Source organism: Emys orbicularis, chromosome 2, assembly GCF_028017835.1.
Source record: "Emys orbicularis isolate rEmyOrb1 chromosome 2, rEmyOrb1.hap1, whole genome shotgun sequence".
In the NCBI taxonomy this organism is placed as follows: domain Eukaryota; kingdom Metazoa; phylum Chordata; order Testudines; family Emydidae; genus Emys; species Emys orbicularis.
This window is the reverse complement of record NC_088684.1, coordinates 258,977,912-258,994,463: the sequence shown is the minus strand read 5'-3', so window position 1 is coordinate 258,994,463 and position 16,552 is coordinate 258,977,912. Positions and strand designations below refer to the sequence as shown.

Below are 16,552 nucleotides of genomic sequence, written 5' to 3'. Positions count from 1 at the left end.
GCTGAAGAGTGTTCATTTTTCCACAATGAAACCCTATGATTTTAACAAGATCTCTGCTGTGTCCAATGCACAGAAGGCCTGCATCCACAATACTTAATTCTCCAATGTACATGACAAACAGAATACATGGTTGATCACCAAAGGAAAAATGCTGTGCTAAATTGCATCTGGAAAAGTGGACCTAATGGCATCAAATTACTCAATCCACAACCAGAAAACCAGTCAGTGTGGATGGAAAATAAGGTGTAAATTTTTAACAGTGACAATAATTAACCACTGGAACAATTTACCAAGAGTTGTGGTGGATTCTCCCTCACTATTTTAAAATCAAGATTGGATGTCTTTCTAAAATGTATGTTTAGGTAATTATTTTGGGGAAAGTTCTATGGCCTGTGTTATGTAGAAGGTGAGACTAGATGATCACTATGGTCCCTTCTGGCCTTTGAATCTATGGTAAATCCTAAATGCATATCTATGAACCATCAGCTACCATTCATTTGTATTTTACACCAAGGCAGAAAAGGGCAGCATGTGTAAGGCTCTCAGTAGCAGCTCATCCGCAACCTATAATGGAGAATACAGTGCTAGTCATTAAGACTGATATTAAAGAGTTAGAGGCAGAGCTAAAATTTAAAAAACCAGACATGTTTGCCTCATTCAAAGATTCAGAGGATTCAGCCAGCAGTCACTAAGTTTACTTCTAGGGGAATTCTGCACCACTGCACGTGCACAGAATTCATGTTCCTCACAGATTTCTTTCCTTCCCTGCAGAAAAATGACTCTCTGATGGGGAAGCAAAGGGAAGCCGCAAAAGGGTCATGCGCCGCTCCCCAGCAGCACGGGTGCATTGTTTCGGGCATCTGGAGCAGCCAGCAAAGAGGTAAATCCCGGGGAGAGGGGATAGGATGCAGATGCCCCAGCCAGTGGCTCCTACCCTGTGCTAGGCTCAGCTGCTAGTCCCCAGCAGGGCTAGGGAGGATGGGATTGCCTCTTCCCCTGCAAGGAGCAGCCAGGGTCAGACCCCCCCAAAAAAACCTCTCTGGCTGCAGGAAGCTCTGCACCCCCCTCCTTCCTGCCCCCATTGCTTCTCAGCCATGGAGGGGAGGGGTCACTGTACAGGGAGCTGCTCCCTATCTGCCCAACCCCCATGCACCCAAACCCACTTCATACCTATATTGCCCCACCAAGCCTCACCCCCTGCACCCAGACCCTTCCCACTGAGACCCCTACCCCACCTGCACCTGGACCACCCTCACTAGCCCCCTGCACCTAGACCCCCCTTCCCACTGAATCCCACCAAACCAGCACCTGCACCCCATCAAGCCAGCACCCAGACCCCCACCCTGCTGAGCCCTCCACCCCCAATCCCCCCACCCCCCGCTGAGCCCCAACCACCCACCTGGACCCCCCTGCAGAGACCCATTGTCTCTGCACCCAGAACCCCCCTACCAATCCCTCCCAGCATCTGGACCCCCCCCCCAAGCTGCCTGCACCCAGATTGCCCCACACAGAACCCTATCACCCCCCACCTGGATCTCCCTACACTAAGCCCCTGGATCCTGCTGCGTTGAGCATGCCTGTCTACATCTAATGTGCTTGGCATGGAGGGGCAGGCCTGGCCCTTGCGCTGTCAGGGTCAGGTGCAGCCTCACTGCCGAGTCCATGTCCCGGGGTGGGGACTGCAGGGTGATCTCCCACCTCTGTGCAGTCAGTGGCCTGTGCTCCGCACTGCCGTGCTGGAGCCTCCACATTTATGTATTGACAAATAAAATTTGCAGAATTTTAAAATATTGTGTACAGAATTTTTAAATTTTTGGTGCAGAATTCCCTTAGGAGTATAACATCTCAGTATAAAAATGATGAGCTGAAGAGAATGAAACAGAAAGAAAACAAAAATCAATAGCTGGAATGCAGATTAGATGACTGATAGATCTGGGAATGAAGGACTAACATAAGGAACAAATGAGTACTTAAAGTAATTGAGAAGCATAATCCTGAAAGATTTGTAGAATCTCTTAATGGAGAATTGCTGGAGTGAGAAGAGAATGTTCCTATTCTAACAGACAGAAGACACCAAGTGATCTTTCCTCCCCCTGCAGAAGGATTCAAGACCAAGAGACTTAAATGTGCACATGCACTAGATAACAAAGAACAGAAACCTAAGGAAAATTCAGGACATACTGACCGAATCCTACCACTCCGTTCAAGAACAATCCATTGCCACTGTAATCATCCCCACCAAATGGGGTTGTTCAGTGCTGCGGTATATCAAACCCTCTCTGATATTCAGTAGCATGTTAGCCATACCACGATTCAGAAGCAAGTACTACAAGCACTTCAGTCAGTACGCTCTATAGACTCTAGCATCTGGTAAGTCCCAATAAGCACTCAGACACACAGCTCAGACAAAAGCAATTGTTTAGTAGGGCAGGCAGAAAAGAAGGTCACCAATATCCCACATACAACAGCTTAAACGACAACAAAAGATAAACATCACAATTCCTCCTTAGTCCATAGGAGGGATTCTGAAAGAGGATTAGGCCAACTCAGGCCCAGTACCTGGAATGCCCCAAATAGGTGCAATGGGGTATCAGTCAGTAGTTCCCAACATGCTAGGGTTCAATTCCATAGTGATATCTCTTTGGGGGCTCCTCCATGCAGTTGTCCAGTTGCTGTGCAGACTGCTTTCCCTGTAACAATGTTTAGGCTGCGAGCCCCACCCCACTAGTAAAAGGGTCTCCTGCCCTTTTACTAGTCGCTTGGAAGGATGCTGCTTCAGTGCCCCTGGCAGTCCCTTCCAAGCCCCCCTTTATTCAGAAACCCGGATGCAGTGTCAAGTCTTTGTTCCTTCCCCACTGGCCTTGTGTCAACCTGCAATATGCTGTTACCACTACCGCTGCTAACAGCTTCTCCCTTATGGGGCACTTTGCTTCTCATCAGTCTCCCAGATCTCAGGCTACCTCTGCTCTGCTGCTGGATCTCAAGAGGGCCAGCTCCCTGCCCACAACAGACACTTTCAAAGAGTTTCTGCCACCCTCACCCTCTTAGCCAGGAGAGGGGACTAGGCCTGTTCTCCTCACTCAAACCAACTGTCTCCCTAACTGCCAGGGAATCTTCTTCCTCCTGCTGACTTACTACATTCCAGAGGTGACAATGGAATGTAATGAGTCTGCTGCTCATTAGATTCATCCCACCATAGATTAAGACCTCTCTGCCTTCAGTCTGAGTGAAAGGAGTGTGTAAGAGAGGCACTGGTTCTTGGGGCACATGTGCTCATCCCAGCAAGCCTCTTACAACCCTTAGGCCCTTTAAGACTGGGAGCTGTTGTTGGAGGTCTGATCCTGCCTGCTCCTACTCATGTGCCCAATAGGAATTTGCATATAAGGCTTCCTGACTCAAACAGGAGAGCAGAAATGAGAAACCAGGGTCTGGGAAAGCCCAAGAGGGAGGGGAAGAGTCTCTGCACCTGTCAGATGGAAGGCCTGAGGAAGAGACACCAGCAGAGAGCAGGAGCCAACTATGGTGAAGCCTCAGCTAAGGAGGACTGTGGAGCCCCGAAGACAAAGTCTAAGACAAGACCCATAGGGGCAGTGAGACAATTTTCAATCTTATCTCTATGTTGATGCAGAAAAGCCTCAAGCAAAGGAACTGGAAAGGTGCAGTTGTTTGGAGCATGCTTCCACCTTCTCCAGCTGGTGGAGCCCACCAATTTACAGCCAGGCCACTGAAGCTCTTAGGAATTTAGGGGTGAAATATTGCTGGAGCTTCCCATTCAAAATGGCTTGCATTATAAAAACCAGGAATGTGACCTCTAGAAGGCAGTGAGCAGGCTTTAAAGGAAAGTAGGGATTGAAATCACCAGAGAGCTTCAGATGGACTCAACAGTGGGAAAAATCTAAAGAACAAGGGCAACAACTGATGGCATACCGTATACAACTGAGAAACAAATGCCTCCAGTAGCGACTGAGCACTCAGCCTACTGCTGACAAAGAGCAGGGTGATGCAGGTTGAACCCCTCAACAGTTTGGGTGGAAATCAAGAGAGAAATAATTCTTGAAATCTGCCCTGGCTTATATTTAAGGCTATTAACATGTTTTTCTACCATAAAAGAGTGCAACACTGGAAGGAGGTTACCACTTCCAGCCATCAGGGTGGAAAACACTGCCTCATGCTGGTGATTGTGCTGGAAGTAATCTGGTCTCACCGCCTCCTAATTCTAATCTATTTTATTCAGGCACTGCCATGTTGGAGTTGGCAGTTGCGGAATACTGATAGATGAGAATAAAGCCTTCAATAGCTCCATGGTAAGCAGTGATAGAATTATTGTTTGTATTTAATTAAATTAAGAGTAATAGGATCTCTTTGGCTATTAATTATAAAGTTAGTTTGTGAGTTAATATTAACAAATTAAGGCTTTGCAATAGAAGAATATATTTAAAGAATAGGTGAAATGGGGTATGTTTTGTATATATGGGGTAAATCGACTCAACTGTAACTTGTCAGTAGAGGGCGGGTTAAATCTGCTGCTGCTCTTCTGATTCCTCACTAGAGGGTGATATGTCCATGAGGATGGGAAGATTCCGTGGCAGATGGATGATGGGTGGAAACCTGAGAGAAAACAGTGAGGGCAGCTGGTTCCTGGTGACAGCTCAGGTGACTAAGCTGGGGTTCTGGCCCATGTGTGCCAATGGATCTATCTTGCTTTAAGAATAACAGGATGTACGTACACATTTGTAGATAATCTTCACAAAGTGCGAAAACAAATTACACAATACTCACTCCACGACATCAGTTTCTCTCCAAAAATTGAAACTGAACTACTGCAAGGACCTGAAATCAAATGTGCTTAGCCTCGTGACATTACACGTTCACACACACATAGACAATTCTTATATTAGAGCAGGGGTCGGCAACGTTTGGCACACAGCTCGCCAGGGTAAGCACCCTGGCGGGCCGGGCCAGTTTATTTACCTGCTGACGCGGCAGGTTCGGCCGATCGCGGCCCCCACTGGCCGCGGTTCGCTGTCCCGGGCCAATGGGGGCGGCGGGAAGCGGCACGGGCAAGGGATGTGCTGGCCGCGGCTTCCTGCCGCCCCCATTGGCCCGGGACGGTGAACCGCGGCCAGTGGGGGCCGCGATCGGCCGAACCTGCCGCGTCAGCAGGTAAATAAACTGGCCCGGCCCGCCAGGGTGCTTACCCTGGCGAGCCACGTGCCAAACGTTGCCAACCCCTGTATTAGAGGATAACCTAAGTATACAAATTAGAAACAAAAGCAAGAACTCCTGAAATGTGGAAGACAGAAGTCCCTTGAAATAGAAAGAAGGGAGCACCTATTGCCACAATAAAGCCATCACAATAAGGCTAGAAGTTTGAGGCTCTGTAAAAGGATGTGAAAAAGATTAAGAAAAAAAGGAAACAAGGAAGAAGGAACTTGTTTTCATTTACAATTTGTCAAGCCATTAGGAAATTAATTGACAGATAACATAGAAGGAGGTAAAGAGAGGGCAAGATGAGAAGGAAATAATTAGGAAGGAACTCACTTCAGATAAGATATTTCCCCTCTCAGCAGGTTATTTCATAATTGCCAATTACAGGGTTTCATGAACCTTCCTCTAAAAGTATCCCACTCTGGCCTCTGCTAGAGACAGGATAATGTACTAGGTCAGTGGTTCTCAACCTGCGGTCTGCTTGTGGCCGAATCAGGACGGAGCTGCAACCCATGTGACATCCTCAGGGCCATACAGGTAGTATTGGATACGGCCCACAATGGTAAATAGGTTGAGAACCACTGCACTAGATGAACCAATATTCTGTTCTGGTATGCCAATAGTGCTAGGGATTTAGTCTCTGGACCCCGCCCCCTCCCCCCACACACACACACCACACACACACCCAATTTGGAAGCAGAAGCTGAACTGTGGACTCATTAAAAAATAGGACCAGACAGATCAAGAAATTACCATGGAAGAATTGCAAAGCATTGCCCCTTGCTCTCTGTCTGTTACTAGAAATAACCAGGTGGACCTATCTTCTTAAAAAATTACTTGATTGCTAAACTGATGAGTTCTCATTTATTTTGCTTTTTGTTTGTGAAAAGCTGATGAAATAGGAAGTCAAGGAAAAAAATAATGGCCTGATTTTCACAGGTACTGAGCACCCCAACCTCCCATTGATGGAATTATGGGTGCTCATGACTAAGGCTAAGATTTTGTCATGGATGTTTTTAGTAAAAGTCACGGACAGGTCACAGGCAATAAACAAAAATTCACAGAAGCCATGCCCTGTCTGTGACTTTTGCTGCTGTGGCTCCATGGTTTCCCCCGCCACTGTGGTGGCTGGGAGCTCTGGGGTTCCCCCTCTGCCCGCAGCAGCTGGGGGCTGCAGCGTGCCTATATTTCCCAAAGAGAATATGGGACACCCCCAACCCCTTGCCCAAGGTGCCCCTTCCCCTGCATGAGGCTGTCGCCCATCACTAGAACCCTGAGGAGCGTCCCCTCAGGAGTCTGGCACTTGTTGTGGAACATTGCAGGGGGGGGGGCGCTATCGCCTGTCGTTGCTGTCACCTGTTGATGGAACCCTGCCAGGGCCCTGCTGACTGCCAGCTCCAGAGTCCAGCAGTCCTGGGGCTGAAGCAGAGAATGTCATGGAGGTCTTTGGAAGTCACGGATTCTGTGACTTCCATGATATCCATGACATAAACGTTGCCTTACTCGTGACCTCTGAAAATGAGGTGCTCAGTGTCCTGACTTTATTCTGAGAGAGTCACATCTAAGTCCCCCACAGAATTATGCACATACTCCACTTTAGAAATTGTGAGTAGTCCCATTGAAGTCTTAAGGCTCTGCATAAGAACATAAGAATGGCCATAATGGGTCAGACCCAAGGTCCATCTAGCCCAGTATCCTGTCTTCCAACAGTGCCCAATGCCAGTTGCCCCAGAGGGAATGAACAGAACAGATAATCATCAAGTGATCCATCCCCTGTGACCCATTCCCAGATTCTGGCAAACAGAGGCTAGGGACGCCATCCCTGCCCATCCTGACTAATAGCCATTGACCTATCCTCCATGAATTTATCTAGTTCTTTTTTGAACTCTTTTATAGTCTTGGCCTTCACATCATCTTCTGGCAAGGAGTTCCACGGGTTGACTGTGTGTTGTGTGAAAAAAAACTTTCTTGTGTTTGTTTTAAACTTGCTACCTATTAATTTCATTTGGTGGCCCCTAGTTCTTGTGTTATGAGGAGGAGTAAATAACACTTCCTTATTTACTTTCTCCACACCAGTCATGATTTTATAGACCTCTATCTATTTTATAGACCTCTATCATATCCCCAAGCTGAAAAGTCCAAGTCTTATTAATCTCTCCTCATACAGCTAATCATACCCCTAATCATTTTTGTTGCCCTTTTCTGAACCTTTTTCCAAGTCCAATATATCATTTTTGAGATGGGGTGACCATATCTGCACAGAGTATTCAAGATGTGGGCGAACCATGGATTTATATAAAGGCAATATGATATTTTCTGTCTTATCTCTTTCTTAATGATTTCCAACATTTTGTTTGCTTTTTTGACTGCCGCTGCACATTGAGTGGATGTTTTCAGAGAACTATCCACAATGACTCAAGGGGCCACCAAATGAAATTAATAGGTAGTAGGTTTAAAACAAACACAAGAAAGTATTTTTTCACACAACACACGGTCAGCCTCTGGAACTCCTTGCCAGAGGGTGCTGTGAAGGCCAAGACTATAACGGGGTTCAAAAGGGAGCTAGATAGAGTCATGGAAGATAGCCAATGATGGACCTATTAGCCAGGATGGGCTGGGATGGTGTCCCTAGCCTCTGTTTGCCAGAAGCTGGGATTGGGTGACAGAGCATGGATCACTTGATGATAACCCTTTGGGGCACCTGCCATTGACCACTGTCAGAGGACAGGATACTGGGCTTGATGGACCTTTGGTCTGAGCCAGTATGGCCATTCTTATGATCTCTTTCTTGAGTGGCAACAGCTAATTTAGAACCCATCATTTTATATGTATAGTTGGGATTATGTTTTCCAATGCGCATTACTTTGCATTTATCTACATTGAATTTCATCTGCCATTTTGTTCCCCAGTAATTCAGTTTTGAGAGATCCTTTTGTAGCTCTTCGCAGTCTGCCTGGGACTTAACTATCTTGATTAGTTTTGTATCATCTGCAAATTTTGCCACCTCACTGTTTACCCCTTTTTCCAGATAATTTATGAATATGTTGAATAGGATTGGGCCCAGTACAGACCACTGGGGGACACCACTATTTCAGGGGCAGCGGGTTTGTATAATTTTTGGTGTTGCCCAGAACAGGTCCAAGTCCCCATCCTCACCCGCCTTGTAAGCTGATATATATTTTTTTAAATAATGTAAAAATATGAGGACTCTGGGGCGGGGCTGGGAATGAGGGGTTTGGGAGGGGCTCAGGCAGAGGATTGGGGTGTGGGGGTGAGGGCTGCGGCCAGGGATGGAGGATGCACAGTGCAGGAGGGGGCTCAGGGTTGGGGTGTGAGGGCTCTGGCTGGGGAATGTAGGCTCTGGGGTGGGACAGGGCCAGGGATGAGGAGTTTGGGGTGCGGGCAGGCTGCCCCCATCTGGGGCCAGAGAGGAGGACTCCCTCCACCCTCTCTTCACCAGCAGCAGTGAGCTCCAGGGGAGGGACCCTCTCTCCTCCCCGGCAGCACACTCACCTCGCACCACTGTTACTGCACATGCTCCTAGGGCCCCTCTCAGGTCCCGGAAGTCCCCTCACCTCCCCTGTGGTGGGTGCAGGGGGCGGGGGCTAGCATCATGTGTGCGCCTCCTCCCCTGCTGCTGTCCCTCACTGTAGCCTCACTGGGGGTAGGGGATGGGGCTGCCTCTTGCCCAGCATGGGGCAGGAGCAGTGACTGCAGGCGGGGGGCCCCCTGCTCTGGTGGAGGGTCCCATCAGAAAAGGGAAGGGTCCGTCCATCCCAGGCAGAAGGGCAGGGTCAGGTCAGCCTACCCTGGCACTAGTGGTTGGGAGCACTAAGACCCTGCGAGAGCAATTGACACCAGGAGCTGGCAGAGCAGAGCACAGCTACAGGGGGCAGCTACCTGCTGCCCAGGCAGGGACGCTTGGGGGAGGCGCACTAGGGCAGCAAGCGACTCGGGGAGAGACCCAGCCCCAAACATTGGTGGAGCTGGGCCCTGGGCCATGAATATTGCTGGAGCATGGGCACCACGGGCCCATATAATTCAGCACCCCAGCACTATTTACCTCTCTCCATTCTGAAAACTGGCCATTTATTCCTACCTTTTGTTTCCTATCTTTTAACCAATTACCAATCCATGAGAGAACCTTCCCTCTTATCCCATGACTGCTTATTTTCCTTAAGAACCTTTGGTGAGGGACCTTGTCAAAGGCTTTCTGAAAATCTAAAATACACTACATCTACTGGATTCCCCTTGTCCACATGCTAGTTGACCCGCTCAAAGAATTCTAGTAGATTGGTGAGGCATGATTTCCCTTTACAAAACCCATGTTGACTATTCCCCAACAAATTATGTTCATTTATGTGTGGGACAATTTTGTTCTTTACTATAGATTCAACCAGTTTGCCCAGTACTGAAGTCAGACTTACTGGCCTGTAATTGCTGAGGTCACCTCTGAAGCCCTTTTTAAAAATTGGCAACACATTAGCTATCCTCCAGTCATTTGGTACAGAAGCTGATTTAAATGATAGGTTACAGACAACAGTTGGTAATTCTGCAATTTCACATCTGAGTTCCTTCAGAACTCTTGGGTGAATACCATCTGGTCCTGGTGACTTATTACTGTTTATTTTATCAATTTGTTGCAAAACCTCCTCTAAAGACACCTCAATCTGGGACAGTTCCTCAGATTTGTCCCCTAAAAGGAACGGCTCAGGTTTGGAAATCTCCCTCACATCCTCAACCGTGAAGATCAATGCACAGAATTAATTTCAGGGCTTTGGAGCAGAGCCCGGAGCTGGAACGCGGAGCAGCTCTGGAGCTGCAGGTTTTGCCTGGAGCTCAGCGCCAAAGCCCTGATTAATTTAGTTTCTCTGCAATGCCCTTATCATCCTTGAGTGTTCCTTTAGCATCAGATCATCCAGTGGCCCCACTGGTTGTTTAGCAGACTTCCTGCTCCTGATTACTTAATGTTTTGTTATTACTTTTTGAGTCTTTGGGTAGAATGTTCTTCAGATTCTTTTTGGCCTTCGTGTAGCAGATCAAGCACTCACCGCCTCTAGCTGGTCAGTCTGGGAATTAGCTCAATTCCAGCACTTGAAGTGCCTCCTGCTGACCAGTGTCTCTCCTGCCTCAGGCCCCAAGTCCTTCCCAGACGCCAGTGCCCCTTACCCTGGAGTTCTGCCTCACAGCAGTGCCCCCCACTCTGGATCTCCCCTCCCAGGGGAACCCCCAACCCTCTATGCCCACCTTGCCTCAGTGGCTACTACCAGTCATCATCTAGCCCCCGTTCTCTGGGGCAAACTGCAGTCTGTAATGGCCACTCACCACTGGCAAGAGGGTTGGACCTGCCACCTTTCTTGGCCCAGCTGTCTCCCTGCAGCCCCAGTACTTCCTTTGGCCTTCAGCAAGGTCTCAGCCTGGGGACTCACCAGACCAGAGCTCCCCAGCTCTGCCTGCCCTTGCCCTTGCCCTTCCCCTCCCCAGCACTGCTCTGCTCTGCTCTAGGTACCCTGTGCTCCTTCAGACAGTTAGCTCCGTCCCACTCCAAGGCTAGAGTGGGACTGACCCAGTGCCTCCCTTAGCCCTTATATCAGGGCCGGCTGTGGCCTGACTGGGTGTGGCCACAGCTGTAGCTGCCTTTCCAATCAGCCTACCCTTTTTCCCTATGAGCAAGGTACCTATCCTGCTACACTTCCTAATTATATTTTTACACTTCATTTGCCAGAGTTTATGCTCCTTTCTATTTTCCTCACTAGGATTTAACTTCCCGTTTTTAAAGGATTCCTTTTTCTCTCTCGCTGCTTCTTTTACTTTGTTGTTTAGCCATGGTGGCTCTTTTTTGGTTCTCTTACTATGTTTTTTAATTTGGGGTATACATTTAAGTTGAGCCTCATTAGGGTGTCTTTAAAAAGTTTCCATGAGGCTTGCAGGGATTTTACTTTTGGTGCTGTACCTTTTAATTTCTGTTTAACTAACCTCCTCATTTTTGTGTAGTTCCCCTTTCTGAAATTAAATGCTACAGTGTTGGACTGCTGTGGTGTTTTCCCTGCCACAGGTATGTTAAATTTAATTATATTATGGTCGCTATTACCAAGCGGTCCAGCTATATTCACCTCTTGGACCAGATCCTGTGCTCCACTTAGGACTAAATCAAGAATTCCCTCTCCTCTTGTGGGTTCCAGGACTAGCTGCTCCAGAAAGCAGTCATTTAAGGTATCAAGAACTGTAACTCTGCATCTCTGCCTGAGGTGATATGTACCCAGTCAATATGGGAATAGTTGAAATCCCCCATTATTACTGAGTTTTTTTATTTTAATAGCCTCTCTAATCTCCCTGAGCATTTGACAGTCACTATCACCATCCTAGTTAGGTGGTCTGTAATATATCCCTACTGCTATATTCTTATTATTCGAGCATGGAATTACTATCATAGAGATTCTATGATACACTTTGGTTCATTTAAGATTTTTACTTCATTTGAGTCTATGCTTTCTTTCACATATAATGCCCCTCACCTACCAGCATGACCTGTTCTGTCCTTCTGATATATTTTGTACCCCGGTATTACTGTGTCCCATTGATTATCCTCATTCCACCAAGTTTCTGTGATGCCTATTATATCAATATCCTCATTTAATACGAGGCACTCTAGTTCACCCATCTTATTATTTAGACTTCTAGCCTTGGTATATAAGCACTTTAACAACTTGTCACTTTTTAGCTGCCTGCCATTATATAATGTAATTGAATGGGACTTTTTTCATTTGACTGTTTCTCATCAGATCCTACCTGTATTTTCTCATCTTCCATCCTCTCCTCCTTACTAGGACATAGGGAATCTCCATTTATAGATTGGAGACCTAAAATTTATAGATTGGAGACCTAAACTTTTATCTAAAATCTTATCTACACTAGGATCAGAGTGTGCTAGTTATTACTATGTTTAATATTTATTTTCAAGTAGCACTCACCCAGAGGTCCCAGTCAGAATCAGAGCCCCATTATGCTAGGTGCTGTGCAAACACAAACAAAGACATAACACGCTATTTGGGACAGGGACTAGCAGGTTTCAAGCATAATTTCCTTGATCAATGCTTCCAGGGACTTTATTTTGTTTGCAAACCATGCTGGAAAACCATAATATAAAAATCAGATTAACTACAGAGGATGTTGGTGGCTCAACAATATGGAAACAAACGATTAAGTATAATTGTTCCTCAAAATTGCTATAACATGGTTTGGCCAGCCTTTGTTGATCCACGATACGGAACATGATATATAACCAAAATAAAAAAAAATATGCCTAGCATAGGTAAAATCCTAGGATAGGACACAGTTTTAAACCTGGTTACAAAGTTTGGTCACATCCATACAGGCTAAGCTAAGCTGTAGAATGATATTTTCTGAAGTCATCATTCCTGGAAGTAACACTCCTGAAAGTACTTCAAGGAGTGACATTGCTGCATAAAACTTGAACGGTTCTCCTGACCTCACCGCTGGGAATATTGGCATGGAATACTTCTAGCAGTATCACAAAACATGATAGCCCCAAGTACCTTAAATGTGTGGGTAAATGGGCATTACTAGAATATATGTAGTACAGTAAGTGATGGATCACATACCCTACATTCAGCCTCTTTCTCACTGTGACTACTCATAATAGCATCAAGTTTTTACTGTATTAATTTTTCAGAAATAATGGAACAAAAGGATAATGGTCTCTCAATACAATAAAATGCTAAAGAATTAATTGAATATTACTATTCAGACAAAGGGGTGTTCTATTCCAATAATATTATTTCTTTGATATAAAAGGATTACATATGATTAGGATACGTGTCTAAAGGCGATGAGACTGTTTTGTCTGATGGACTTTGGTACAGAGAAGTGCAATTTGCTCCTTGCATTTACTAAAAAGCTTCACTATCTTTACCACACACACACAAAGCCACCATTTGTGTTCTAACCATTCAGAAACCAATTATATAAAACAGAATACAAGTACTGTACTGAACCTGAGAGACAAATAATGCAGGAGAGATTCTTTTGTGCCTAGTTAAGACCACAGATAAGAATGAATTTTGTGACCAATAATGGTCATTTGTCCAAATCAGAAAACCACTACAGAATTTGGTACAGTTGTCACTCTCTGCGCAGGATAGGGCAGAGAGCAGAAGTATTTGTAGGTCAGGAATTAGGTGCCAGGGCACCACTGTGTGGGAAGGCTTGCAAAGCATATGCCCACACTGCTATATTTCTGACTGTAGTTTCAGAAGTAGGGCCCTACCAAATTCACGGTCCATTTTGGTCAACTTCATGGTCAGAGGATTTTAAAAATTGTAAGTTTCATGATTTCAGCTATTTAAATCTGAAGTTTCACGGTATTGTAATTTTAGAGCTCCTGACCCAAAAAGGAGTTTTGGGGGGGTCACAAGGTTATTGTAGAGGAGGTTGTGGTATTGCCACCCTTACTTCTGTGCTACTGCTGGCAGGGCGCTGCCTTCAGATATGGGCACCCGGCCAATAGCCGCTGCTCTCCAGCTGCCCAGCTCTGAAGTCAGCACAGAAGTAAGGGTGGCAATACCGCGACCCCACTAAAATAAGCTTGTGACCCCCCTGCAACTTCCTTTTTGGTCAGGACCTCCAATTTGAGAAACGCTGGTCTCCCCAGTGAAATCAGTATAGTATAAAGGCACACAAGAGACCACATTTCATGGGGGGAGACCAGATTTCACAGTCCGTGATGCGTTTTTCATGTCCGTGAATTTGGTAGGGCCCTATTCATAAGCAAAAAGAAAAAAATACACTCTCTTTTCTTTTCTTCTTTTTTTAAACATGAACTGGTTTCTCAATAGCTCAATTGTTATTCATTTTTAGTGATCTTCAATAAAGGTCAATTTGACAGACTGACACCATTTTCATGTGACAACATTTCTAATCCAACATTTTTGTGATACTAATGGACCACCTTTTCAACTAAAATAAAGGATCAGAAACAGTTTTGACAACAACAACAAAAAGGTATTACCCCAAAGAGAACTGGAGTGTTCATTATTTCAAATGCACACAATCAGATATGAGCACACACTGGGTTTAAAAATAGCAAAATGAATCTATGCAGACATGTACGGTAAAGCTAAGAGAGATATTAGACAACATTAACATACTAAACCAAAGCTTTATCTCAAAATGCAAGATCTTCAATAGATGTGTTAACCTCCATTTCTCTATCTCAAACATGCACACTCGCCAACCTGTATAAAATATATATTATACTTTAACAGCATCCTTGGGGGGACAAGATGGTGCATGACCCAGCTTCCTAATTTTATTCTAGAAGCTAGAATCTGTAAGGTCAGGAACACCTTTATCCCAGCCGAAGTCCTTACTCCTGCTGCTTTATATGGTATAAATTCTGTCTTCCCCTATAAAGCGGGGTTCCTAATCTATGGACACATATTGGATGTGAGGGGGGAGACAGGCTGTAGAGTAATATTGTAAGCAACATGTATATCATAAAAACATAAGAACGGCCGTACTGGGTCAGAACAAAGGTCCATCTAGCCCAGTATCCTGTCTACCGACAGTGGCCAATGCCAGGTGCCCCAGAGGGAGTGAACCTAACAGGTAAGATCAAGTGATCTCTCTCCTGCCATCCATCTCCACCCTCTGACAAACAGAGGCTAGGGACACCATTCCTTACCCATCCTGGCTAATAGCCATTAATGGACTTAACCTCCATGAATTTATCCAGTTCTCTTTTAAACGCTGTTATAGTCCTAGCCTTCACAACCTCGCACCAGATACAACAGGTTGTTAGAGATGGGGAAACAACCCTTTGCTTTAGAAAGGAAGGCACTGAACACAGTCATAGTAATGTGTTCTTACATTCATCTACACTCTTAGATAATGAAAAGGTTTACAAAATATCTATTTCACTGAACACTTCCTTGCATGAATATGTTTTAATTAAATTACATTTTAAGGGGGGGGGGGAAACGGATCTCAGATCTCTTCTAAGAGCTATCAGACTTCCCTTCTAAATGGGAATTGAAGTTAGAGGGTAAGGAGTTTGGGAAATCCAGCTGTTCCCCTCCCAATCTCGTTGAGGCTTTTCTATTAGCTCAGAAGGGTTGGGACATCCGACGGCTCAAAGCGTTTCTTTGCAGCGAGGACTCTGTTTTGAGGGTGAGGGTGGATGTTCTAGTCAAGACGGCCACTCTTACGAGCTAGGGATTAGCTTTGCAGATCTGTCCCTACGGGAACGGGGGCGAGTGACTCCCGCTCCCTCAGAGCTGCCCCTGCCCCTTATTACTGCAGGGTCCTGATGGGGGGAGGAAGATGGAAGCCAGAGACTAGCTGAAGGGAGCCGGCAGACACCAAAGGCACAGCCAGGGACCCCAGGCCCGGAGAAGCCCCTCGCCCCACCAGGTACCTGCGCTGCTGTTGCGGCGGGTGGGGGGTTGTCCAGCAGCTCCATCTGCAGCTCCTGCGCCGCCGCCGCTGGAGTGGGAGGCGATTTGGACATGTCGCTTTGGACCATTGGAGAAAAGTACCAGCCGGCTTCGCCCCACGCAAGCCCCGCAGTGAATCAGTGCAGAGCCCCGCGCCGGCACCGCCCGCTGCCGCTGCCTGCCCGGGGAGCTCCCTCAGCGCCGTGCCATCGGGAAGCCTTCAACGCCTGGCTGGGAGAAGGAAGAGGCGGCGGCCGCAGGGCGGGGGCGATGGGAGGGAGGGTCCCTGGGACTCCGCGCGGCTGCCCTGCTCGCCTCGCCCGAGCTGCTGCTGGAGACTGGAGCGCGGGGAGCGGGCACCGCCGCCGCCAGGCGGAGGGGGAGGAGACGGGGAGGCGCGCTGGGAAGAGGGAAAGCGGCAATGACCGTCTCCCCCCACGCGAGCTCCCCGGCAAGGGGCGAGCCGCGCCGAGCGGCCGGGGGAGGCTGGCTGCAAACGCGGCGTCCGGCGGGGCAATCACTGACCCCCTCCCAGCAAAGTTTCTCCTGACGGGCGGGAGGGTGGGGGGTTAACACTGAGGCCGCTGAGGCAGGTTGGTAAGGGCTGGATGCAGCCCAGTCCCGGACACACCCAGCCACATCTGTCACCTCCCAAGGGCCAGAGACTCTCTAAAGTGGTTGCAAAGCGGGGGCAAACTCCGGCTGCGGGACAGAGGCAGCAGCTCGCTGCGACCGGGGCTTCCTTTTATGGGCATTGCTGGTATTTATGAAGTGCAGCCCCTGTGCCCCACACGGCACAGGACGTGGGTGCCCCTGTTCCAAAGAGTTTGCGGTCTAAAGACACGAGTGTTGACAAAAGGGGGGGGGGGGAAGGATGCAATTAAAAGCAT

At 47.2% G+C, this 16,552-nt stretch overlaps 1 protein-coding gene across 3 annotated transcripts in view; it reads right to left on the bottom strand.

Annotated features, from left to right (window-relative positions):
- The window catches only part of CACNB2 (calcium voltage-gated channel auxiliary subunit beta 2), a 419,858-nt gene extending 404,107 nt beyond the window's left edge, over positions 1 to 15,751 (bottom strand). For all 3 annotated transcript variants that reach the window (XM_065399326.1, XM_065399328.1, XM_065399327.1), the window contains exon 1: positions 15,644 to 15,751. In XM_065399326.1, coding sequence (XP_065255398.1) covers positions 15,644 to 15,751 — 108 coding nt within the window. The remainder of the gene's footprint in view (positions 1 to 15,643) is intronic.
- Between the last annotated feature and the right edge of the window lie 801 nt (positions 15,752 to 16,552).